Genomic DNA, 25,356 nt, shown 5'->3' on the forward strand with positions numbered 1-25,356 from the left:
AGATGTGTTAATCTGCTGTGGTAAGGAGTATGACAAAGTCAGTAGGGATCAGGCCAGGGCAGTGCACGGAGACAAGGCACAGGCCCACTTTTGTTCTTTGGATTTTGACAACACCACATAAACGAGACTGGTCTCCTGAAAGCCTTAAACAACGTCTATTTAAATACAGGCAATGATAAAACCTCCGGCATAGTACTGCCAGAGCTAAGCGCTTTAACAGAGTTAATCACAAGATATTAGTGGACAAACTGGAAAACTGTGTGACTCTAATGCCTTAACTGAGTTCAGTGATATCTACAGGATATAGACTGTTTTGTGTATTATAATTACAAATCTGAACAAACAGCAATGACATGTGGAGTTCCCCAAGGGTCCATTCTTGGTCCAGTTCTATTCAGCATCTATCAGGCGTATTTAAAGTTTTGATGGCTGATTGCCAATTTAGAGAGCCAACTGTAAATTCTTTTTGCACCAAATTAACCTGTTTGCAGAAAGGCAGATCGCTCCATGTGTCCCCAGAGGTTGAACAAAGTCAGAGTTGATCTATCCTTCCTGGAACGATGGAATCAACAAAGTGAAATTGCTAACCTTAGATAACCACACTAGCATAGATCATTTCTGAGATACTCTGGAGATGCCACAAGTTGCCTTGCAACCAGTTGTTTTCTACAAATTGAAATTCCCACCCAGACAGACGCTTGTTATGGGGGGCGCAGTCTGACACAGTACCTGAGTGGTGTAAAAAATGAAGGTTATTGTGGTGCACCCTGGTAGCTCATTGTACAGCATGCACCCCCATATACTTTGAGTCCACTGCAGCAGGCATGGGTTCGTCTCCTGCCCCTGTCCCTTTGCTGCATGTGATCTCCTCACTTTCTTCCCCCTTTTCCTACCCTCACCTCAGTTGTCCTATTAAATTAAAGACATAAAAGCCCCCCACCCAAAAAAAGGCCACTGAAAATACTGAAATGGTTCAAAATGCATGCATTTAATTTTAGGTATTGGGGCTGCACAAAATGTTTCAGGGGGTTTTCACTGGCCTGCAGGAGCACAGACATAACAATAAATCCTGGTGATGGACCTATACAGTTCCTGAATAAGTGCACTGAACATATTAACCTTCAAACCTTGTCAGAAATCGTGGAATAGTTCTGGACACAGACCTAAATGTCAAAACCCACCATCAACAGAACTGCAAAATCAGCCTTCGACCACCTTAGAAATTTAACAAGACTTAAAGGACTAATATCTTAACAAGACCTAGAAAAAACTTATTCATGCTTTTGGCTTTAGTATGCTTTATTATTGTAATGGTGTCTTTACAAGTCTCTGTAAAAAATCAGTCAGACAGCTGCAGCTTATTAAGAACGCTGCTGCCTGAGTCCTCACTAAAACCAAGAAAGTGGAACACATCATCCCAGTTCTCAGAGCCTTGCACTGGATTCCTGCATGAAATAATTGATTTTCAAAATACCAGTACTGACTTAGAAAGCATGGGTTTGGGGGCAAAAATACATCTCTGATATGCTGCTCTGTTACGAGCCACCCAGATCATCTGAGGCAGGTTTGCTCCCTTTGCCGAGGGACGAAACCAAATGTGCAGAAGCAGCTTCAGTTGGTTTCAGAACACTGCGGTCTGCCCCAACACTGTTTTCTTTCAAATTTAATTTTTTTATGCTTGCCACTGCCTTTGTTACGGTCATTTAAAGATGCTGCATTTGTATGCTTCTACATGTCTTAAATATTTAAATCTACATAATTTTGTGTATGACATTTTCCTTGAGAGATAGCGATGATCAACTATCCTGTTGAAAAATTGTGAAGAATGTAAAAAATAAAAACAGAATGTCCCTGTGATGATTAGATGACTAATAAGGACTTAATCTTGTCATTATAATAATTCACAACAATTAATTTCCTGTGGTTTCAGAACAAGGTGTTCATCCACCGTGGCAAGGAGTATGAACGCAGAGAGGACTTTCAGAACCAGCTGATGAGCCAGTTTCCCAGCGCTGTGCGCCTCAACACCACCACCATGCCAGGAGATGACATCAAGAACTCTCCACTCCAGTGTATCCTTTCGCAAACATAATGCACATATGTAGATGTAATCAGGAAACAGAAAATGTAAATGCTACACATGAACTACAGTCATATCATATATGCAGTATATATACACAGGTAGAACTACATATGAATTTACATTCAGTAACTTTGGGATGAACAAGTATTTAGCTTTCTGAACAGATCTGAAAGTAAATACTAAGATCAATAATGATCCAGTGTTTTCCAAAAGAAAATATCAGGGGAGATTTTTCTCAGAAACACAATAAAACTTGCTCAGACACCCAGACAGTTTTTGTCTGGATCTACATTTAGTTTTTGTTTACTTTTTGTACGTCTCTATATTAAAACCCAGCCACTGGAGGTCTGACGCATCCTTCAACTCGGTTTGTACATTCTGACGCAGGGATTTAGAGAGACTCTCCGTCATGTAGTGATGTTTCACTCCTGAGTGATGTGAACCAGATATCCAGTGTTTCACAGTGCAGCCAGTTCTTGAGATTCCTCCTCGCCTGAAGAACAAGCCCGTCCCTGACCAGATTATCAAGTCAGTTAAACAGCACATTTAACTCATATTTTCACACAGCAAATGTTTGCGAAATGATAGGCATTTAAATCGCATAAGTAACTCTGATATGTCACATTTTCCTCCTTAGTGAATAATAATTTTTTTCTTTGCTCAGCTTTAACCTCTGTCTGCCTTTTCTTTCACTGTTTGCAGCTTCTACAAGTCCAACTACGTGCAGCGTTTTCACTATTCCAGACCTGTGAGGAAAGGACCTGTGGATCCCAACAATGAGTTTGCTGTGAGTTTTTTTCTTTTTAATGAAATATTTATGACCACAGGGACCTGGGAAGAGACAGGGGAAGTCTCCCAGGAGCTATTGTGTGCTTTCATTGTTATCAGTTTGAAAAGATGAGTTTCTGTTCTATAAAATAATAGGTTTTCATTCCAAAGCAAGCTATGGTATAATTATATGATAAGACATCAGATTATGTTTTAAGATTTCATAGGAGCATTTGAGATGTAATAGAATCAGGTGTTACTGTAGTGCCAGATTAGATATCAAATTGTAAAACCGGTAAAGAAAGTAGGCAATGAGTTAGAATAACGAGGGCCCAGAGTTCAAAAAGGAATAATAGAAAAAGGAGGAGAAACATAAAGAGTAAAAAGAGATTTAAAAAAGACCAACTGTCTCAAAAATAACAAATAAAAAGAAAACGAGGAGAAATAGGTCTAGCAGGACCAGTGGAAAGAAGTAGGAAAGATTTGTTCTCCCGATGCTATTTCATCCTTGTTGTGATCTGATTGATTCTCCCCACACCAATGGGACTGACTTGTATCTTCTGAGGAGAATTTTGATTGAACAAAATTGGAATTGAATTGTGGACAAAAGTGGTTCTAAACACAGGACAGAAAATGGGAAGTTATTTTAGTGGAAGGTCAGATGATGAGTTTATCAGTCCTGTGGAGTAGATCTTCAATAGTTGGTACCAAAGAGTATGAAAGAAAAATGTGATATAGATGCTGAGCGATGAAAAAGCTGAAAAGAGAAAATAAAGAGCTGCAAAGGCAAAATCTTAAACAACTTTAAAAAGTTAAATACAAAAGTGAATATCACAATACAAAGTAAAGTTAGTAAAACTTTGAGAACAAAACAATACAATGCAGAGCAAAGAAAGTCTTTCAGAAGCACAAAAACAACTGTAACACCTATACTGCAGGTACACTTGAGTTTTTCTTAGTGTTAGTCCTTTATATGTGTCATCAACTATTACTAGTGGTGTCATGGTTTTTAAAACTGATGATCTGATTTGACTTTTTACATAAAGGTCACTTCTTGATCCAGAGCGTTTCAAATTACACAACTTTATATTTATTTCTCCTGTCAGATATCATGTGAATTTATTGGGGTGAGATATGTTCTGTAAACTAAATCCATTGTATACCAGAGAGCACCTTTTAGAGACTAAACAGGGTGACACACCAGCTGTGCTTCCAGCCCTGTTAAGTAACGATTGACCCTCAAGTAAAGAGAAAAGGGGAGGACATGACAGGATGATGTGTCATCACCTCTGTGAGTATGGGACTCCATCAATGACATTGGTCTGATTAGAGCTGCTGAACCACTGCACATATTTTACTTACTGAAAAAAATTGAGTTTCTCTGCCAGCGATCTCACAGGACCATCTTTATCTTTATGAAAAGAGAGAAAGCATTCGTCCTGTGTCTCAATCTCTGTCGCAGAGGAAGACGTTTTAAGGAATTATAGGTTATTGTAGACAACAGATAATGAATTATGCATCAATTGCAGTGCCATTCTATGAGATATCAAAACCCTCACCGTGCACTCTTCCCGTACCTGGTCACAACAAGCAGTGATGTAATAAGTTGAAACAGGCATTGCTGTCAGCTCCAGCCTAGGGCTTCCCATTATACTTACCAGAGAGGCACACAAGCATGTGACAAGGACCAGAGAAGCAGAACTTGTGCTGGCACTCACATCTTCACACACAACATCCTTTCTTCTTAAAACCCTGATTACAAAAAAGTTGTGACACTGTAAAACATAACAGAATGGGATAATTTGTACAGTTCAATGACAATATATTTAATGTGTTGCCTCATCAACTTCACTGATTTTTCAAATGTATGGTAATTCAGAATTTGATGCCGGCAACAGGCTTTAAACAAGTTGGGACAAGGGCAACAAAAGACTGGTTAAAGTTTGTAGTGTTATGGTGACAGACACTCTCTCCAACTCCCTACACTCATATGTAAGAGACAAAATGTACAATAAACAAAATGAATTTAACTGATATTTTATTTCCAAATTTTCTCGTAGAAATCCAATATTGTGACAGCCCTAATGCTTATATGACTTTGGTGCATTATGGGCAACTTATGTTTATTTGGTTTTAAATGTGTTAATATCTTTTGTTAAATGTGAACCCCACTGTCACATGTGATTGATTTGTTTTAGGATTAACATCCTATATTGTAACGTGAAGCCCATCTGTTAACACCATGCTTGAGAAAACAAAACAAAGGAAAAAAAAGGTGACAAGTTCACCCTTTAAAGCTACGCCAAGCTACTCTTGAGAATGTGTTTTTTGTTGAGCCTTATTCCCAGGTTTGTGGTTCCACCGACCCAAAGCATCTGCATTTGGCGCTTTTTTGCCTTAAAGCAAAAGACCACACCATATTCTGCCAATACCAATGTAGCAGTGAGGTGTTAAGGTCGTTCTACTTGGATCCACGCATCCCACTAGAGGACACCTCATCCATCATATCCAAGAGAACAGCTAGAGTTTTATGCAACAGGCTTCTTCCTCATCACCTGTGCAGTCCAAAAATGCTGGATGTGTCATTGGGAGGGACATTTTATGCAGAAGGACACCACAGGCAGCAGAGGCCCAGAAAAAAAACACATACAACGTCCACAGCTGACTAAAAAACAAAGAAGCAATGCCACTGAAGTGAAAGGCCCAATGAAAAGCTGGATTAGATTACACCCACCCCACAGAGAGCCCTACAGAGGCCACAAACAGGACTGTCCAGACGCATTCTGTTTATCAAAATGGCAAAAATGGAAGCTAATAAGAACCCAATCCTTATGTTAGTGGGCTAGTGCAAAGAAAGCTTTTAAAAAGTGTGGATTCACGAAGAATACACATTTTAAGACCCTTCATCACGATAAACTCTATATAAGACCCAAGTGCCTGAATGCAAAACTCCCTAAACCATTGATTACAACTGTATTTGTGTACAGTCTGATCACCACCTGTTGGTCCACTGTGCAAATGTGATATCCTACCATTGCTCTTGGTCAGCTTAGTTTCTCAGAGCCACTTTGTTTATCTGTAACTCACTTCTGAATAGGATGTATCATGTATCATGTTCTGAGTATTCACAAGTGTCAGAGGCTCATCTAACTGCTGTCTGATTTTCCTTCTTTCTCTCCCTGTTTTTTAGTCTATGTGGATTGAACGCACAACCTTCACCACTGTGTACAAGCTGCCAGGGATCCTGCGCTGGTTTGAGGCCACTGACATGAAACACGTAAGTCTGTGGGGGCGTGTTCTCACTCCACGCTTGACATGTGTGCTTGCTGTGAGCTGTTGCCTTCAGTGTAACATGTTCCCCATCTTACCACCGCTGATTAGATTTATTGTTTTTCACATCCCATCTTGAAAATCCTACTCCCTGCTTCCCTATTTTTTAAATTTCTCCATCCTCCTTCCCTCTGTTCTTTGTACCACTCACCTTCTCTGTCCAGACCACCTTGTCTCCATTAGAGAACGCCATAGAGACCATGGAGTCCACCAACGAGAAGATTCTGACCATGATTAACCAATACCAGGCTGACTGGAGCCTTCCCATCAACCCCCTCTCCATGCTGCTCAACGGCATCGTGGACCCAGCTGTGATGGGCGGCTTTGCCAAGTATGAAAAGGTAAAGAATCCACTCAAATTTATAACCCCTTGCAAATACACTTTTTTCCATTGAATAAAGGTCCCAGTGAGAGTTAAACAGAGTCTGATTATCATAAATTACACCCTCAGGGGTATTTATCTATTGAATATTGTTTTTCTTGTTTAGTTTTTTGGAAAGTATAGGAACAATGGAGTTAGATAATCCATTATGTTTATTACACCCATCACATTTGTGGATAGATTTTGGCTTGTTTTTCTTTTAATGGCCGTCATTTTTATGTAAACAAGCACTGATTCATTGTGACTGTGTGTAGAATTTAAAAAGGCATCATGACAAAGATTCGCAATCTCAGTAATGTTGTTTTTGGATGATTACTAATCCCCAAAAAATGATCTGAGCTTGTGGGACTGCTTTACTCCGAGACTCATCTCTCATGATGATTTAAATTGAATTCAGTTGGCATCAAAAATCAGTATCACCTCCTGAAGTTCTGAATCTGATCAGTCCAAATTACATGAAATGTAACTTATTTGAGTCTGGTGTATTTATAACTCGAAGTGTTATTAGTGTTCACTCTCAAACACCCTTCAGCATTATGATATCCCATATAGGATCAGATTAGTGAGCGTTGAAAGGGCACATGTGGGCGGAAAAGTCATGAAATGAGTTTTTAATATTTCTTTGGTATCAGGCGTTCTTTACCGAGGAGTACACTCAGCAGCACCCAGAGGACAGAGACAAACTGCTGCGCCTCAAAGACCTCATCGCGTGGCAGGTACTGAACACACTAACAAAACTTCTTGATTACACATTTGGTTCTGCCAGTTTTATGTGGACATTCTGTTCACACCATAACATCTGTGTTTATAGATACCGTTACTCGATGGAGGGATCACTCTCCATGGGAAGAGAGTGACTGATGACCTGCGTCCTTTCCACGAGCGCATGGAGGAGTGTTTCAAACAGCTGAAGAAGAAAGTGGAGAAGGAGTACGGAGTCAGAGAACTGGTAAGAACTTGGAGAAGACAGAAAAAGCGGTCCAAAACATGCTCCTTTCTGCGAGGCTGGACACGAGTTACTGTGGTAGAGCTGCGTTAATTAAGCTGCAAATGAGCTGACCCAGGCGAATTTTAAAGATCAAAGTACTCACAAAAGCCTCTGAGAAGAGCGTTGATCTGGGATTTGTACCTTTAAATTTCTCTACAGCCAGAACAGGGTATAGATGGTCTGACTGGGGCTAAATATGGTCATTAACTTGTAAATTGGCTTTGCCCTTCAGGGGTGATTAAACTAATGATGAGTAGGAGTGATGATATGCTGTTTTTAAGAGTAAAACTTTACTTGATTTTTTTTCTTGCATTCTTTAATGATGTTCTTGTGCTTTGTTTCGCTGTCACTGTCTAGGAAATATGCTGTCCTATAGGGCTGCCACTAATGATTATTTTCACAATTAATCAATTATCGTCTATAAAATGACAAAAAAAAATGTGAAAAACACCCAGAGCCTAAAGTGACATCTTTTGTGCAACCAGCAATCCAAAACCCAAACACATATTTAACATTTTTGCTTGAAAAATGACTGAAGCGATTAATTTGACAATCAAAATAGTTGGACTTAATTTTCTTAATCTTCGACTAATTGATTGATTGACAGCTCTACTGTCCTAGTAGTATTATCTTTTTACCTGTATTTAATGCAGTTCAACTCTGTGCTTCCAGCCCGATTTGGATGAGAGGAAGTCCACTCGTCCTCGCTCGATGCTGCGCTCCATTCGTCAGTCTATCATCTCCATCTCCTCAATGCAGGGATCTGAATGCGGGACTCCAACCAAGGTCCATGCAGACAGGTAAGGAAACACGTGTGCGGACAGATGAATTTATCTAGTGACCTCAAAGTAAAATTCAATGCAGGACTGACACATTTCATCAACAGGATACATATATAAACTATGTTCTAATGTAATCACTGCCAATATGTCGGAATTAAAGCATACATCTCATCTCAAACTGTAAAAATCTGCTCTTCACAACAACCTGGACATGAAAATGAACCTTTAGCCCCTTTTATTTACTACTCACACCCTTCCTGCCTCCTCCTAGGGACCTCCCCCCTGAGTCACCGACCTCCTGGCCCCTTCAGCGCTCCAGCGGCAGTGTGAGTGTAAGTACAGTGGAGGAGGGGGTGGTGACCGTGGGCGACGCAGAGGTCAGACTGAGGAAGAGTAAGAAGAAGAAGAAGAGGAGCAGCATGATCTTCATCACAGAGGAAAGAGAAAGGACGAGCACAATGGACTGTAAACGGGTGAGAATGAGCTTCACAGGGAGGTAGATGATGGGAGGAAAGCAGATAAAATATGAAAAACAGGAATGTTAGAAGTGAGGGGGTGTTTAAATAATGGAGCTCAGTATCTGCAGAGGTTTTGTTGCTGATTTTTGTGTGATCTCTGTCTCCCTCTAGCTGTCCAAGAAGCAGGAGTTCCGCAGTGACACCAACCTGTCTGAGCCAAATGAAGGAAATGTGTTGCTGACCAATGCCAACTCCAGATCCCTGCCTGCCATCACAGGTGCCTAAAATACACCAATCCACACAGCACTGCAGAGGCTTTAAAGATCTTTAAAACAGACTGTCTGCACTGTATCCCTCTTGTCTGTTTTATCTTACGTCTTATGTTGCATTGTTTTGTCTGTCGTGCTTGATTTACACAGATGGACACACTTAATAAGAGTCTTTTTATGTGTTATTGTCTCATCCACTTAAGAAGATGTTGGTCTTGATGAAAACTAACTAATGCATTAAGACTAAAGTAACTAGCCTGTTTTGAAAATGTAAGTTGTCAGAAAAAAGCAGCCCGACCGAAACACATCTGTAGTAATTCAATTGGAAACACAATTGCAGCCACCTCCAAATGTGCCTTGGATCCAATTAGCAAATATGACAATTCATGTGATTTTTATTTTTGCTGTTCAGACTCCAAAATCAATCTGGATATGCTAATGGATTTGGGTTGGCAGTCTGAACAAGTCTTAAGTGCAAGAATTCTATGCCTTTTGTCACTTATGGCCAGCTAATGACTGATAAAACATTTTCAAGGACCATCTTCCCACTTAAATGAGAAAAAAAAAACATGACAAAAAAGGAGAAAAAATTAACCTTGCTGTGACAGGATTTTACCAACACACTGTGCTTTTGGCTCAGCATCATTGTCTGACATTATGCATCCAAATCTAATGTGTTCAGGGCCATTTATCCTCAACACATGCTTTGGAGCTTTTACTGGTGCAGGCACTGTCTCCCACATCACTTCCTTGTTTCAAAAACCAACATATTTTGTGGCACTGCACTCAAAGGAACTGGCCCTGCTTTCTTTTTTTTCCTATATACTTCAACACATTTAGATATAAAAAATAGCTTTGGAAAATAGTATCTAATCATTTGGCAGTGCAGCAGTACAGGGAGCCAAAATCTAAGTGTATCTTTGTAGAATGATGATCACAAAACAATGAAGTTGTAGCCAAATGTCAGGTCACGTGGGTGTAATCTTGGGTTTTAATGCAAAAACTTAGTTAATAAATAACTTTTTAGGTTACAGTTTTACTATCTTCCTGAATAAGTAATGAGACAACCCAAAGCGAGCTGACATGAATACACAGCAGGCATGTAATGCCAAGTTATTAGGGAGTTGCGAATGGCTGCCTTAGTGTACTGTTACTGAGTAAAAAAGTCATGACATGAGAGGAAGTACAGTTTTTTCCTATTCTGGGTAGCTGACTGTGAGGAAAAACACACAATCATGGCTGGAGTATGCTTTTTAAAGTCTGGTGTTTATTTATGATAAATTGGCAAGCTGGGAAATGCTGCAGTAATGGCCTGACCCAACACAGACTCTGATGTAAGGTAGCAAATTAATGTATCAGTCACGTCGGTTGTAATTTTTTCCAAACTGGCCTGCGGTTTCACCCAGTTTATATTTTATCGTTTCAGTCACATAACCCTACAAGTCCAAATAGTGCATCAGGCCACAATTCGCTGATGTTTCCCTGGCGTTGTGCCATGTTGGAGTGGGCCAGCTGAGCCAGCATTGACTGTGGCGTTAATACACTACCTCTGATTAGCACCGCTGACTACAAGCTGTACAGCCTCGCTGAACATACACACAGTGCCACTGGTACTGCCAAAGCGCACAGTTCATCAGCAGAACAGCTGCAAGAGCACAATTAGTCCCGAAAAATCAGCAGGAAGAGGCAGAGGTTTCACTGTGAGCCGGTAATCAGAGAGACACAGGCGCTAAAGTTGTCTCTGTCAGTAGGTCTGTCCTTGGCGGTGGTGGGGGGCACAGAGGAAGTGGACACTCCCAGAGCCAGGAGGGACAGCAAGAGCATGTCTGTCCATGGGACCTGTGACCGAACAGCAGACAGACGCTCAAAGGGCGTCATTAACCTCCTCTTCAAGTCCAAGGTGAGACCATCAGAATTAATGCAGTCCACAGAGAAACATCAAGTTGACAGGTTGAAGAATCAGTACCACAGTTTGGCTACTCACTGGTCACATTTTTGGCTGGTACACTTATCCTCTGTCCTGCGACAGAGATGGAGAAGAGAAGATTGATGCCACTGTCTGTACTGATACCACTGTGATGTCTGTATGCTAGATATAACACTATAGCCAGGGGAGGGTTAGCTTTAAGACCGGAAACAGGAAAACATTATCATTATTTGAACATGTTTACACCAACACAATCTTCCAGTTGAACATCAAGGACATTTAGCGCGCTGCAGGAATGACTCCTAAAACCTTGAAATGCGTTAGCATTTTTACATCTCTGGTTCCCTCGCCTCAGGGTCACTGGACCTTTTGAATGGGTTTTTGGTTAGATGCCTGAATAAGATCTGTGGTTAACACAAGTTTACAAGATTTTCGTGTTTTGTTCTACAAAATAAAATACATCAGTTAATACCCCACTTGTAAGTTTTGAAGCTTTTATGTGTCTTAATAAAGGTGGTTGCTAACAATTGAGACTACAGTTTGTTGAACACTTTGTGGTGATGATGTGAAGTCATGCAACCCTGTTGGAGTTTGTTTGTAGCCAAACATTAGCTTTTGACTTCTGGTGACTGTGTTTATGCTTCAAAATTCACAAAGATGGTTATAATTGGTGTAGATTATCTTGCTGAACAAACCCTAAGTATCATAAACTTCTGTATGCCACTGAGCTTTGCAGTAATCCAAAATTCAGTCTCTCTGGCTTTTTGTTGAGGGAACCAGGGTGATGTAACTTCCAGGTTAGTCTGGTCTACATTATTGCCCGTAACTAAAAGTACATCTTGTATTGTGTTTGTTTCAACAGACTTCCAAATCTGAGGATGCGAAGTCCAGTGATCCAGCCAAAGACAGCAACAGTCATTTCTGAAATCTTTTATATTAATTTCTTGTTTTCTTTCATTCTTTTTATGCATTTGTTTTGCAAAGAAGTTCACTTAAACCTGCAAGCAAAACCAAATTATGCACCCACTCTCTGACTCAGTCTGCCTGTCAGTCTCAGTACTGCTGTTGCCTTAATATAATTGATTTTACCTATCAATAAAGGCTATTTTTGAGCCATGACCTTTTTTCCTGGTAATTCAAATGATTCCCAGTGAAGCTAAATGCCACCTTACAGCTTTTCAATCAATTCTGCTTCTACAAGAACGAGCAAACACAAACCATCCCGCCGACGTGCCTGATTAAAAAGCTTCCTATTATACAGTTTTCAGCGTTGTTGTGACTGACTGAAGTTAATGGAAAAATAATAATTTGATAAAGCACAAAGGTTACCGTGTCCTCCCAAAGGACTTTAAACAGAAACATGCTGCCAAAACGCATTGGCACTGATACAACAAACAAGAAGGTCTAATAAATTCAAATATAATAGGGAGCAATGGACTGTGAAGCTTAGTGTATAAAGTACAGTGAGGTGCTACAGCACTTGCTGTGTCCACAAAGAGCTTAGACAAAACTGTTCAGTGTGTTCTTCCAATCTATATCATATTATATACAGTATTGTGCATGATTGAACACATATTAATTTTAATTTCAAATCTAAAAATAATTCAAGCTTGAAGGAATAGCTTGACATTTTGGGAAACAGGCTGCTGACATACTACTTTCATGCAGTAAAACTTCTCCAACAAATACATTTTCATCAAAAATGCTAATTAAAGTTGTAATAGGCAGAAATCTTAGAAAAACAGTTGATTGTTGAGTTTCATCTCCAGGATGTGAGATACCAGTGTTTTGGGTAGGAGGCTCTCTGTCCTACACATCATACACAGATGTACGTGTTTCATGCACGCACACAGATGAGGAAATCACAGCAAGCGAGCCTGGACTCACACCCGCTGTGTGTGTACACTCACCAGAGAAGCCCGTTCTTGATTTCATAACATAACTATCAGTATATTTCCCAAGATGCATGAAGGTGACGTATTCTTCGTAGATGATGCTGTAGATGCTGATGAAAGAGGATTAGAGTCACATGAGAAACATTTATTTGAGTTCTGAATGTAAAGTCAGAATTTAAAGTCAGAATTCTGAAATTAATATTCTCATGTTAGTCTGAGAATCCTGTCAGAATATAAATGTCACAGTATTCAGATTCTATTCTGAATAAAGACAGAATTCTGAGTTTAAACTCAATATTCTTACATTTTAATTCCGACAGAGATTAAAGTTGGAATTCTGACTGTATAGACAGAAAACTGGAACTTGATTTTAAATGTAAAATCAGCAAACTTGATTATTTCCGTTGTTATTTTCAGTTGTAACTTTAATGTTTAAAGACATAGTTAAACACAGTGGTCTGACCTATCTGACGTTTCTGCTTTACTTTAATGTACTGCATTGGTTTGCTAGCATATTTGATAAACCATTTAACAGCAACAACTGGTTGGACTAACTCAGCCTGAAATATCTCTATTTATGCAAGCGCAGTTGATGGACCAAACAATGATCCTCTCCCAGTTCTGTCCTTGCTTGGTTTATTTCGTGGGCCCAGCTTTGATGTCTGGGTCGAACTGCAGGTCACAACAAAAAAACTTAGTACAGTATGTGAGTATGAGTACCTCTGCTGTGTGCCTAAACATACAGAATATGGATATATATGGATGCACCAATACCACTTTGTTTCAGACCAAATTCAAGTACAAGTACTTACATTTGGGTACTTGCCGATACTGAGTACCGATGAAAGTACTTAATAATGCCATTAAAGTTGTTACAATAACTTTTAAAACATGTTTTATTTTCATTAGATGGTCACTTTCTAAATGTAACAAATCACTGGTCTGTTTCGTGCTACAAGTGTAACCATAGTTACTATACCATTACTATACACATTACATTTTTAGGTTATTTGTAGTAAGTTACTTTACTGTTTTTGTGTTCTTTATTAAGCTGTGCAGTTTACTGTGTATATTTCAGTATAATAATTTCACAACATCATTATGGACTAGTTTACTATTATAAATGGTGTTATATATGATAATTATTTCATTATCATTTACAGCATTTTACTTAGTATTTTATTAACATTTACATGTGTAGTATTTAAGTTTCTTCTTCATGTCTCTCTTGTCTAAGAGCTCATTAGTTCCTACCTGCCATTGTTTAGGGGGGGACAGGTATGAGTGTGGTGCCATGTGTAACAGTTTTGTTTACCCTGCTGTGAACCCCAAAGAGGGAAGTTGCGTGTGTTGTGTTGTCAGGCCGTTTTGGTGAGGAATAAGTACACAAAGAGAAGTTAGAAGTCCAAAAAAAGAGGGTAGGCATCAGCAAATGCTTTGATCTCTGCATCATGGCGGTTCTTTAGATGTTTACTTGTGTCGAGCGGCTACTTTTCGTGATGTGGTATCGGGTGTTGGGTATGGGAGTAGTTTTATGAGTATGTGAGGACAGTATCGGACAGATACCCAATGCTGGTATCAGTACCGGTGCGTCCCTATAGATATACAATACTGTGCGGTTTGAGATCTATGTTGGTGTTGTGAGATACAAGCCTGTTGATACAACTCAGGATGGACAGGTCTGTCTGGACCTGAGGAACTCCTGTGGGCCAGAAGAAAAAACAAACTCATAGGGCGGTGAGATGATTTTCTCTTGCCTGCTGCAGTAGAAGAAAGAATTTGAGGTGAGGAAATATTTCAGCCTTGAGGCCAGTGTCAGGCTTTATTTTATGACTCGTGTTATCTCACCCTCACTCAGTTTGTTGGTGATTCCCTTCAAATACTGCACAGTCACCCTTCATCCATCTTGTCTCATTCTGAATGCAACTAAACCTACAAAGTCCTGTCAGATAGTGAATAAGTGAGGTGGGATAGAAATTAGCTTAAGTCTTACTTTCTTTATTGACTTTATTGACATTTTAATAAAGATATTAAGATAAACTGTTAAAGGAGCTGACAGGCTGTCGCATATAATGAATATGAATTAGCAGTCGGTGCAGTCAGTGAGGGAGTTAATGTATCACCTGCATTGGTTAAAGGTCATTATGTCAGAAAATATCATTTAGAATGAGGCCGTTTTAATGATTCGTAGATGTGGACGAATATCTCACATTTGCCCGGTGGTGGTTTTATGTCCTCATGGTTCTCTCTGTGCTGAGCGAGTGCACACTGTCAGAGGGAGATTGAGAACAATGGAGACATTTCCCCGCTCCCTTATTACTACTGCTATTATCTGCTGCCACACTGACCACCAGGTTTCTCTGCAGCCAATTTAAAGTTGCCGACTTTGCAGCCTTTTAAAACTCATGCAAAGTCCTGCACTGCCATGGCTCTGTCTGGAGCGTGGATCTCCTGATTAAACCATTGCTCCATGACCACAGAGTGATTTCAGCTCTCAGACATCTATCTCACTTCTGTTAAAAAATAAAAGGATGGATCAGGTTGGTTGTTAAGTTAAATGAGATCCTGTATATTCTCACAGGGAATGAGGTGCTGCAGTGCTTGACTGAACAACAGATTCATTCCCATTTAAAAGACCAAGACTGTCCCAGAGTGTGTGTAAATTTACCAAAATACTGATCAATAAAATCTCTGGTGGTGGGAGAAATTTAGGAAAATATAGCATTTTCAAAAAATATAAAAGTATAAGAATTATGCTCATGAAGCTGTACGTGATTTATTTGAAAATGTATTCAAGAATACGACTCATCATTAATCGCTCGTGGCTATATTCATCATATTCATATCAAAGTTAATGATCCTGCTCTGTGGCTTCTTTGGCTTCCAGATGGAAAACCCATCAAAAACTCAATACTCAACTCTTGCAATCATTATGTTACTGTTAGCCTCTGAAGGCATGTCAGATTTTCATCATTTAGTCTGAAGCGTTTTATTGGAGCTGTCATTTGTTTGGTGTTGTTACTTACAGGTCATATTAATAGTGCTCAGATGGCATCCTGCCCGCTGCATTTTGAAGACTAGTGATGACATTCAACTCAGCTGCGTATTTCAAGCAGCTGTGTTCTGTTCAGCTCACATCTGTGGATCAAGTCGTCAGACAAACTGCCGCATTTGGAAGTTTGCAGGTACAATAGTCAGTGTCATGTCATTGTGTCCTTGCACGATGTGTACAGTGAATGCCTGTTCAGTTACTTAGTTACTTCATCAATTTGTTGACTACACTAAAAGGCATATTAATGGGATAGTTTGGATTATTTGAAGTGGTGTTGTAATGAGGTACTTATCGATATTCATTATATTACCTACAATAGATGGTGGTCTGCACGCCGACAATTTGAAGAAGCAGAGAGGAGCACCAATACGGAGGTCAAGCAATGAACTGATGTGGATGGGGTCAGCAGCAAAATGTGTTTTAGCCCACCAAAAAAAGGTCCAGCTGAAAAAAAACAGTATCAGTTTAAGTTTTCACTGCTTTTTCTTTGCCATCAGATAGTCTTTTCTGCTGGCAAACAAACCAAACTCAATAGGTGAAATCAGTAATTGTACCTTGCAGAAGGAGTTGCCGGTCTGTCTCAACCTTGATCTATTAGTTTGTTTTAGTTATTGTTTGACCTCTGTTTTTTAAAAAGATAGATCGGATTCACCGAGGTCATGCAATAACTAAAACAAACAGATTGACGGATCGAGTAGAAACGGCTGTCTGACAGGAAAGTGAGGCAATGAAAATATAGTGTAGACTTAAACTGATTGTGGATTTTGGTTGTTCTTTTTTTTTTTGCTTTTGTTTTTTTAGGTAGACCTTTTATATGTTGCTAAAATATATTGTGTTGCTGTGGGTACTCCTCTCTGCCCCCAGCAACTACTGTGGGTCATACACTGACTATCAACAGATACCTCATACAGCCTGACATCAAATAATGAAACCTACCCCTTTAATATCCTGGATCCTCCTTTCTGCTGCAGTAATTTTGGCTTGAAATAGTAAGGTAAACGCAGGTGTTACTAATGATACTAATTAAGGCTCCGTTCCATTCAGGTCAATCAGAGACAAGGTGCTGCTATTGTGCATGTTGGCTCCCTGGAAAGGTTCTGCTACTATTGGTAACACCTGTGTTTAACCCACTGTTTCACATCTGTATGGCAGCTGTGAAAATGGTCTATTTATCAGGAACTGCCGCAAGCAGTTACAGTTTATAAGCACTTTTTGTTTCAGACCGCTAGAATGTTGAAAAGAATGAAGTGCACACCCACTGAGAAATATATGTCACTGAAGCAAGCACAGGATGTAATAGTTTAATGATTAATTGTTATGTCTGCAGCCAATGCTCTGTCTGCAAAGCCCCAGTGGGGTATACAAGTTAAAGGTTTAATTTCTTCTACAGAAAGTTTCTGGCACCTCTGAGTTTTCTGTAAACAACGAGCCGGAAAAATACAGCTTGTGTTTGGACCCACCTGAATCCATTGATCGATATATATATATAAAATGTTGTGCTGTCTTGAACTGAGCAGGATTTCTGTCTGTAAAAAAACACCCTGAAGTTACAGCCTGTCTTAACACACACACATACACACACAAACAGGTTGACTCTGGCAAAGTAAGTCACAACCCCTTGTGATGTTCTGTCTTTAAGGTGAGATGAGGTGCGGTTTAGCAGGACTGGGTGAAACTTGACATACTGAATTTGTTTTATGACATGTACTGCAGTAGCACGGGTCATTATTTGTATCTGTGTATTTGTTCAACTAACAAAATGATCTGGATTCAGATAGAAGACCGGAAGATGGTGTGGTTTATACGGGAGGTCATGTTAAATGAGTATTATTGTCTCTCATGTCTTTTCCAACCCAATATTAATTGATAGTGCAATAGCTGTGCCTTCAAAGCAAGCTGATTTAGTGTTGCCATATAATTAATTATGCTATCCTCTACATCCTCATAATGTGCTTTTGATCTCTTTTGCTTTTTATTTTTAACTAAAATGAACTGAAGCCTACCACCAAAACCCCTTTAACTGGGGAATACTGAACCATCAGACACTGAAAAAATTGTGTTTATAAAGATTCTGTTTCACATCGTAGATAAGAACTCTTTAACATTCCCTTCATTTAAGGGGAATATTCTTGGAATGATGCTGCTTTCATGTTTCTTAATGCGTTAATCTTACAGTTTACAGTACTAGAATATTATAAATATATGTTAATATTATATTAATACTTGTATGAAAATGTACTTTTAAAAGAAATGGTGCTGGGGCGCCCCTATAGCTCAGTTGGTATAGCACACACCCCAGCTACTGAGGCTGCTAGTCCTCTGTAGCAGCTGCCAGTTTGACTCCTGCCTACGGCCCATTTGCTGCGTATCATCCCCTCTCTTGCTACCCACTTTCCTGTTACACCTTCAGCTGTCACTGTCATAATAAGTTAATGACTTATTATTTTCCAAATATTAACAAGCATATGTAGGTAAAAGATCTGAGATATCTGTTTCTATTTGTGCCCTCCCAAATAATTTAATTGTATTAAGAAAAAGGTTTGTTCTTAAAGAATATACTGTAGACACATTATTTCCTTTAGCTTATAAAATAAAATTAAGTTATGGATGATGTAGGCAGACAGATGGTTTAGCTGTACATTTAAAAAAAAAAAAAAAAACAGTCTATTAATATATAAACAAGACAGCAGCTTGTTAACTCTTCCCCCTGGAAGATAAAATCCTCAAAGAATTGAAAAAGTGGATTTTTTTTTTTTTTTAAAGTTGTTTGAAATGTTTGAAATATGAAATGTTGCTCTCAGGGGATGTGAGTAAAACACAGTTGCACATGAGAAGGTTTCTAATTTATTTAGGATGAAGTAAAATGGTCAGTAAATTATAGATGTGCTCACTGTGGGCTTTTCAATATCTAACTAAACTGAGCACAGCTGCACATATAGCCCTCCTGGGCCTGAGATTTTCAGGCTGTTCGGTGCCGCTGCAGCTCCCGCTCTGTATCAGCCTGACTGACTGGAAGATGACAGACACGAGTGAGCAGCTCCACTCTGTCAGAAATCATAATGAATTTCATAATGAGCAGTTGATGGCAAAGTAATAAAGGTGGTAATATGAAAACAGTGATACTAATATCTAGCGCAGTGGAAGCAAAGCAAATTCATTTACAGCTAATTTCAAGCGAATTATAGATAAGCATCAGAAAATTCCTCATAAGCTTTGTCACTGTTGTTCAAACTGTGGCTGTGCAGACATTGTATTGCAGGATCATGTAAGCTGCAGTCATGATGTGAGCTGTAGTTGTGGCTTTTGTCCAGTAGGGGGCAGTAAAACATTGATGTATGGCTTAAAAGATGAATGAGGACTGATTACACAGACTACTGACATGCTTACTGTGAATTCTCAGGGGAAAATATTGCAGATAGATAAAAAAAATCTTGTGCTTTTATGAAAGATATTGCAAGCACTCAAAGAAAAAGTGACTGAATGAAGGAGCATTCTGCAGTCAGAACAGGGGGCGTGAAGTGGTTTGATCTTTCTGTACAGACAGCTTGAGAGTTCTCTCACATAAGAGTGGCAAGCTGCCCCTGTGAGAATAAGGCTTCAGTGAATCACTGGGTCTCACTTCTGCCAGTGATTTTAGCCACAAGGAAGTGTCAACTACAACATCATGTCACATCTGCTGGGACCTTCTGCCCCCACACTCCTAGACAACTTCCTCTTCACCAAGATGGCAGCCGCCCAGCTGAACCATGATGGGTAAGTCATACCTACTGAACTGAAACAGAACTGAACTTTGTTAACCTTCATCGTGAAATGTTCTCCTTCTGTTTGACCAGTGAACCATTGCACATCTGTCAACACAGGAATGATTGTGTAATATAGCTTGAAGCGTTCAACAAAGCGTTCAACACAAAACCTGCATTGTTATGAGCTTTGTTGTTTAGATTTGAATTAAAGCTGTTGGTCTTGCATCTTGAATTTATGTAGGTCTGAGTTATTGGCTTTTTCTCCCTCCAAAGTTAAACTTATCCACGAGGACAGTTTTCTCATTCCAGCCATTTGCCTTTGGTCAGCAATGTTTTGATCTGCTGTGTCCCTCTTTCCAGCCAAGGTCTTAAAATTGAATCCAGTAGTCTTGGTATGGTTGGGGTTAGAGGACACTATGAATATTTGTCACATCGTTAAGTGTGTCCTTGGGTGTCTGGTACTAATACCAGTGAGTCAGAAAGAACAAAATATTACAGTAGAATGCAGCCCACAGTATATAATCTCTCCTCTGTCTCCTCATGCTCTCTAGCTTTCTCTGTGGTTATACTGTAAGTGGATTCTAACTTGATTTTTCCAAATATGTTTTCTTAATTACTGGATAGTTTGTTCAAAACAGGCTGGGTGAGAGTCTTTTTGTGCGAGTTTATGTTGTGATAATGAACTTAGTTTCATTTCTACACCAAGATTTACCTCAAGCTGTGCAACAACTACTTTTTTTTAAGTAGTAAAAGGTCCCTTCAGCACCTTGTTGTCTGTGTTTCCACAGTAGTCTAAAGACCAGCAAAGATTAGACAAATTAGTCTGCAAATATAAGAAAAAGCAGCGGCTGTTTTTTTCCATGTTTTTTTTTTGTGCACAACTATACAAAACAAACTGCCCCATAAAAAGTGATGGAAAGGCAGGTTGCTGTTACTTATTACTGCTGGACTTCTACAGTCCCCATAAATACTCAATAACTTTACAGTGATGTGTCAAAGTACAAAAAGAAAATGGTTTGCAATTGCAGATTTTTAAAAATGATGATTGAAATAAAATGAATGCCCATTCAATCAGAGATATTAAGCACTGCAAGCCCTACCCCCAAGGGCCTGTGCCTTTGGAAAGTGCAGCTATGTGTCCACCAGGGAACTTTCCCCAGGGACAAGGAACCTTTGGAGGAACTGACTGCATTTTCACCACAGGGACCAGGATCTAGATTAAATTCAGGGGACATTTTTTACCTTTGCAAAACGTCCCTGCTGGCACAGCTCTGGTGTTGCATTTTGATTACTGTCACATTTTGACAAAATTGTCCATGAGTCAAAACAGTAAACACTGGTTAAACACTCTGGTTTTGAAAGCTGATTATTATTACTTTCAGTTTCACTTTTTTTAGCTGATGTACCAGATGCTTAATTTGGTCTGTGCAGGATTTAAACTTGTTCCAAGGGCTTGAAATGACTAATGCTCAAGATCCCCTAATATCAGCCAGCTTTAATCATTTTTATTACATCTTGCTTTCTTTCATTCTTTTTCCTCCCTCTGAATTGAAATTCCAGCTCCAGACTGTAGAGGGCAGTGTTGAGATGTGCCAGCACTGAGCTCTCCCACTACTTGATGGAGAAAGCTGATATGTTAGGAACAAGCTGTTGAATAGCCTACAAAACTCCATAAATCAAGTGTGATAATGCACTGGTTATCAGCCATCCTTTTCCTCTTCCCACCTTCTACTCTGCTGCTGTCAGTTCACCTTCCTCTCTCTGCGTCCTCCTTGTAATTGTCTAGTTCTTACTTTGCCAACACTTCATCCCTTTTCTCACTCCTTGCAGCCCGTTTTACCCTCCCTCTAACACTCTTGATACTCTCTCCATCTCTCTGACAGGTTTCGCAAACAGCTGATGGGGGGCAGAAAGTGGAACAGTGCTGCTGTGAGTTTTAATGGTCCTCCTTGGTAATCCTTAATCTGACAGCTCATCAAAGCAGACTGCGCTGCTCACATTCCCTCTTTCTGGGATCGCTCACAGGATGCATGTGAGTGTAATGTACCATGTAATCTGAGCCTGGAGGCTTGTAAGTACGGGTTATGTATATGTAAAATATACTGTACTGTTGCACACATTCTGTATGATGTTCTGCGGCATATGGTTCAGAATTAAAATCACAAAACCGCGGATGACAGGGTGCTGGAATTTATCATTGGGTTATGGACAGGAACAAGATGAATGAAAGATGTTACAGTATTTGTAGTGACATATTTCGTAGCACAGTTTAATGTCAGAATTACTGTGATGATAGTAGGTGACAGGACTGTAGACATCTACATGCATGCTGTCTTAGAGATAACTCAGTACATTATTTTACTTTTTTTTTTTTTTGTATTTCATAGAGGTACAAAGACTTGTTATTGTGTCAAGTTACTATAATCCAGTCCACAGTATAAGGACATTAGTTGAGAAGAAATAGACATATAGACATTGTTTGGTGCCCTGCAAAGTTGAAATTTCATGCCAGAAAAGTGAGAACAGGGAGAAATCCATATGAAGCTGCAAAACATTAAACATAGAGTCAAAAGCCAACTGCTGTGCAGTATGTGAACCAGTTAGGCTACGTATCCACTACATGATCCAGCCAATATCCCACAGTGTCAGTGCTTCTCAAACTTTTCTCAATGATGCATCCTGACCAGCACAAAACTTTTTTGGTAGAAAAAATAAGAGATACAATACATGGTTACAACATCAGTGTCATCTTATTGAGGTACATGCCCAAGTCATTTGGTACAGAAACTGGCTTCCTGCTCACAGTGAACATGATTGTGTTTGTTTCTCTGTTTTTTTGTGAGGTTGTACAGCAGCTGACCCTTTTGAGCAGATAACGATTGCATTGAAAGTAGGAATATGGAATTTAAAATGTGGTTTAATCAAACTTACATTTACATATTAGTTGAACCTGTTATAGTATTTTAGGGCTTATGCATAATTGATATTTTAACCTTTAACATCTGTGTAAAACAATAATAAATGTGTTCTGAGTTTGTCACGCCACAAAAACATGAGCTTAAAAAATCACTAAGTATAGAAAATTAGGTTTCAATATCATGGGGAAGAAAAAAGCAGTTTTCTCTGCTCTGAAACACTGGGGGTATGTCCACTCAGCTGTCTCAAGTGTCAAATGGACACACGTCTTGCAGCTTTACTGGATTTCAACAGATATGTTTGAGCTGCTAAACCAGAGGACAGTGACCACTGGACTGAGGGAATCACTAAAAATATGTTCTTGACTGACTGTCGGGGATGATGTTGAGGTCAGGGGGCGGTCTTGTTAGTGAGTCAGTTTGCAGGGCTTATATAGTGTTTACATAGCGATTACTCAGCTCAGTGTTTTTAAGTGGTTTCAGCAACTATTTTCTAACATGTGTAATAAGTTCAGAGGAAAAACTCCTTTACACAGACTTTAAAAGAAAATTTCAAGTAAACCTGTGGGAAGGCCAATTAGTGCCCCCATTTGGGAAACACTAGTCATCACATCATCATCATCATCACAAAATGCTTAACAAACAACTTTCAATTTTCTACTTTCAACAGTGTTTTCATGTAAAACATCGAAATGAATGTGTATGATAGCATTCATTCCACCTGGTGAACAGACGTAAGCAGCAAATTCTAATCAGTATGATTATGCACCTTTCGTGAGGCATAAACAGCTACAGCCCATTCATTTGTAAGTAATCAGGATTAGTAGCAGACTTCATGCTGTGTAATGGTGAAACATTCATGGCAAATGAACTTGAGCTGTTTTCAGTTGCTGAAACTAAAAGGAATAGTCCAACATTTTGGGAAAAACAGAAGATTGAAACCGCCACTCATGTCTGGATACTAAATATGAGGCTACAGCCAGCAGCCAATTAGCTTAACTTGGCATAAAGACCGGAAACAGGAGGAAATAGCTATCCTGGCTCTGTCCAGTCAAAACAACTCTCCCTACCACAACATCTAAAGCTCACTAATTACCACACTATCTGTTTTGTTTAATCCATATGCAAACCGAAGTGTAAAATCAGTTGTGGTTTTACGCTGTATTTAACAGGCTGCTTCTTGGCTAGATTTGGATGATCATATCCAAGAAGATAATGTTTTATATGAAGACAAGGGACCACATGTTAAATAAATGTAGTGGAGTAAAAAGTACAATATTTCCCTCTACAAGTTTTAGGAGGGTTATGTGCAGGACTACTGACTGAACACAGGGACCTCCTGCAGTCTCTGCTGGTTTCCTGGCAACCTCAGAGACATAACACTATAGAAGATGAATTTCATTCACTTTGATCCTCTGACTTTTAACGTAGCACCATCATCGGGTCAAAATCCCATATTGTCCAGTACTTCAGGGTTATAACAAAATACCTACATAACTATTAATAGTATCTCTTTCCTCCAGGAGACAACCAGCAGTATGTCATGCCTACTCCAAACTATAGGATACAAATACAAGATAGAACTACAGCCACACCATTATTTGTCTCAACAAATTGAGGTTAAATACATATAAAGCAATATTGCAACAAAACTGGATGCATTTAACATTAATACAAAGCTCATATGAAATACTGAGGATAAGAGGATGAAGTTTCCCTCCTGCTCAAAAAGTAATGATGTAATTCATATGTGGCAAAAATCTCTCTGTTAAAAATAAGAGCTGTATTAAGGCATATATCCATGACTAAGACCATAATAATTGGAACGGATCTCATGGCTCAACCTTCCCTGACTGTATCAGTGCAGGCAGACAGAGTCAGACATTTCATTTCTAGCAGACAGGAGCAGTGAGGGCAGCAGATCTTCCTCCGTTTGATTGGGTGCATCACTGTTGGCTGAAAGTGAAAGTTTGCAGAGTGGGATGCATGTCATCCTACAACACGCTTTACAAAAGTGAGACTAATAAGCATGACATTCACAGGTAGCAGCAGGGCAGGCGGCTGCAGAGAATGATGAGTGAGTTTGACACCTTAAATCGGCCACCTAATTGGTGATGGCCATACTGTATGTGAAACTGCAATGTGTGGTGCCAGTGTGTGTGTGTGTGTGTGTGTGTGTATCGTGTCTGTGCTTTTGCTCTGTGGCAATAAATTTGCTATCAGATATCTCCTTGGCCTAATGACAGTCTGTGTATGCCAGAGACATAATGGCTGCAGAGAGGAGGAAATGGAGAAAGAGGAGGATGAAGGAGACTGCAAGGAGAGGATATTATCTGTTGGTGTAAGAAAGAAATAGCCAGTGGGTCGTTTTGTGTTGAGAATTTCGGACTGAGATTACATTTTGATAAAAACAATACAAAGAAAACTTATTTATATTTTGTCTTGGTTTAGCTGATATAATGAAATGTATTTATACACCAAAAAGCTGGAATATTTGCTCTTTTTTTCGGGGTCAGTGGGAGACTTTAGGCAAAGGCCGGCTTTTGCCTTCTGCCCCAAACTACCGAAACATTCATAAAACCCCTCATATACTTATAGTTACATTTTTAAAAACTTTTTATTAATCAATTATGTCTTAAAATCCATATGCTAAAAATGGCATCAAAATGCTTAATTCATGAGTGTCTCAGCACCCTCTCACTAACTCAAAGTAATCAATGATCTTACGTAACAACTTGTGTAAACAAATGACCCGGCTTGATGT

General features: G+C 39.4%; 1 protein-coding gene across 1 annotated transcript in view; it reads left to right on the forward strand.

Moving 5' to 3' along the window:
• The window catches only part of dock2 (dedicator of cytokinesis 2), a 135,446-nt gene extending 123,342 nt beyond the window's left edge, over positions 1-12,104 (forward strand). Inside the window, exons 40-51 of the mRNA XM_084719135.1 lie at positions 1,931-2,072; positions 2,530-2,611; positions 2,786-2,870; positions 6,042-6,128; positions 6,346-6,522; positions 7,196-7,279; positions 7,375-7,512; positions 8,224-8,351; positions 8,605-8,806; positions 8,963-9,068; positions 10,812-10,960; positions 11,850-12,104. Coding sequence (XP_084575261.1) covers positions 1,931-2,072; positions 2,530-2,611; positions 2,786-2,870; positions 6,042-6,128; positions 6,346-6,522; positions 7,196-7,279; positions 7,375-7,512; positions 8,224-8,351; positions 8,605-8,806; positions 8,963-9,068; positions 10,812-10,960; positions 11,850-11,912 — 1,443 coding nt within the window. The 3' untranslated portion in view covers positions 11,913-12,104. The remainder of the gene's footprint in view (positions 1-1,930; positions 2,073-2,529; positions 2,612-2,785; positions 2,871-6,041; positions 6,129-6,345; positions 6,523-7,195; positions 7,280-7,374; positions 7,513-8,223; positions 8,352-8,604; positions 8,807-8,962; positions 9,069-10,811; positions 10,961-11,849) is intronic.
• The last annotated feature ends 13,252 nt before the right edge of the window (positions 12,105-25,356 follow it).

The sequence above is a fragment of the Lutjanus erythropterus genome, chromosome 5, assembly GCF_056507025.1.
Source record: "Lutjanus erythropterus isolate fLutEry1 chromosome 5, fLutEry1.hap2, whole genome shotgun sequence".
Lineage (NCBI taxonomy): Eukaryota > Metazoa > Chordata > Actinopteri > Lutjaniformes > Lutjanidae > Lutjanus > Lutjanus erythropterus.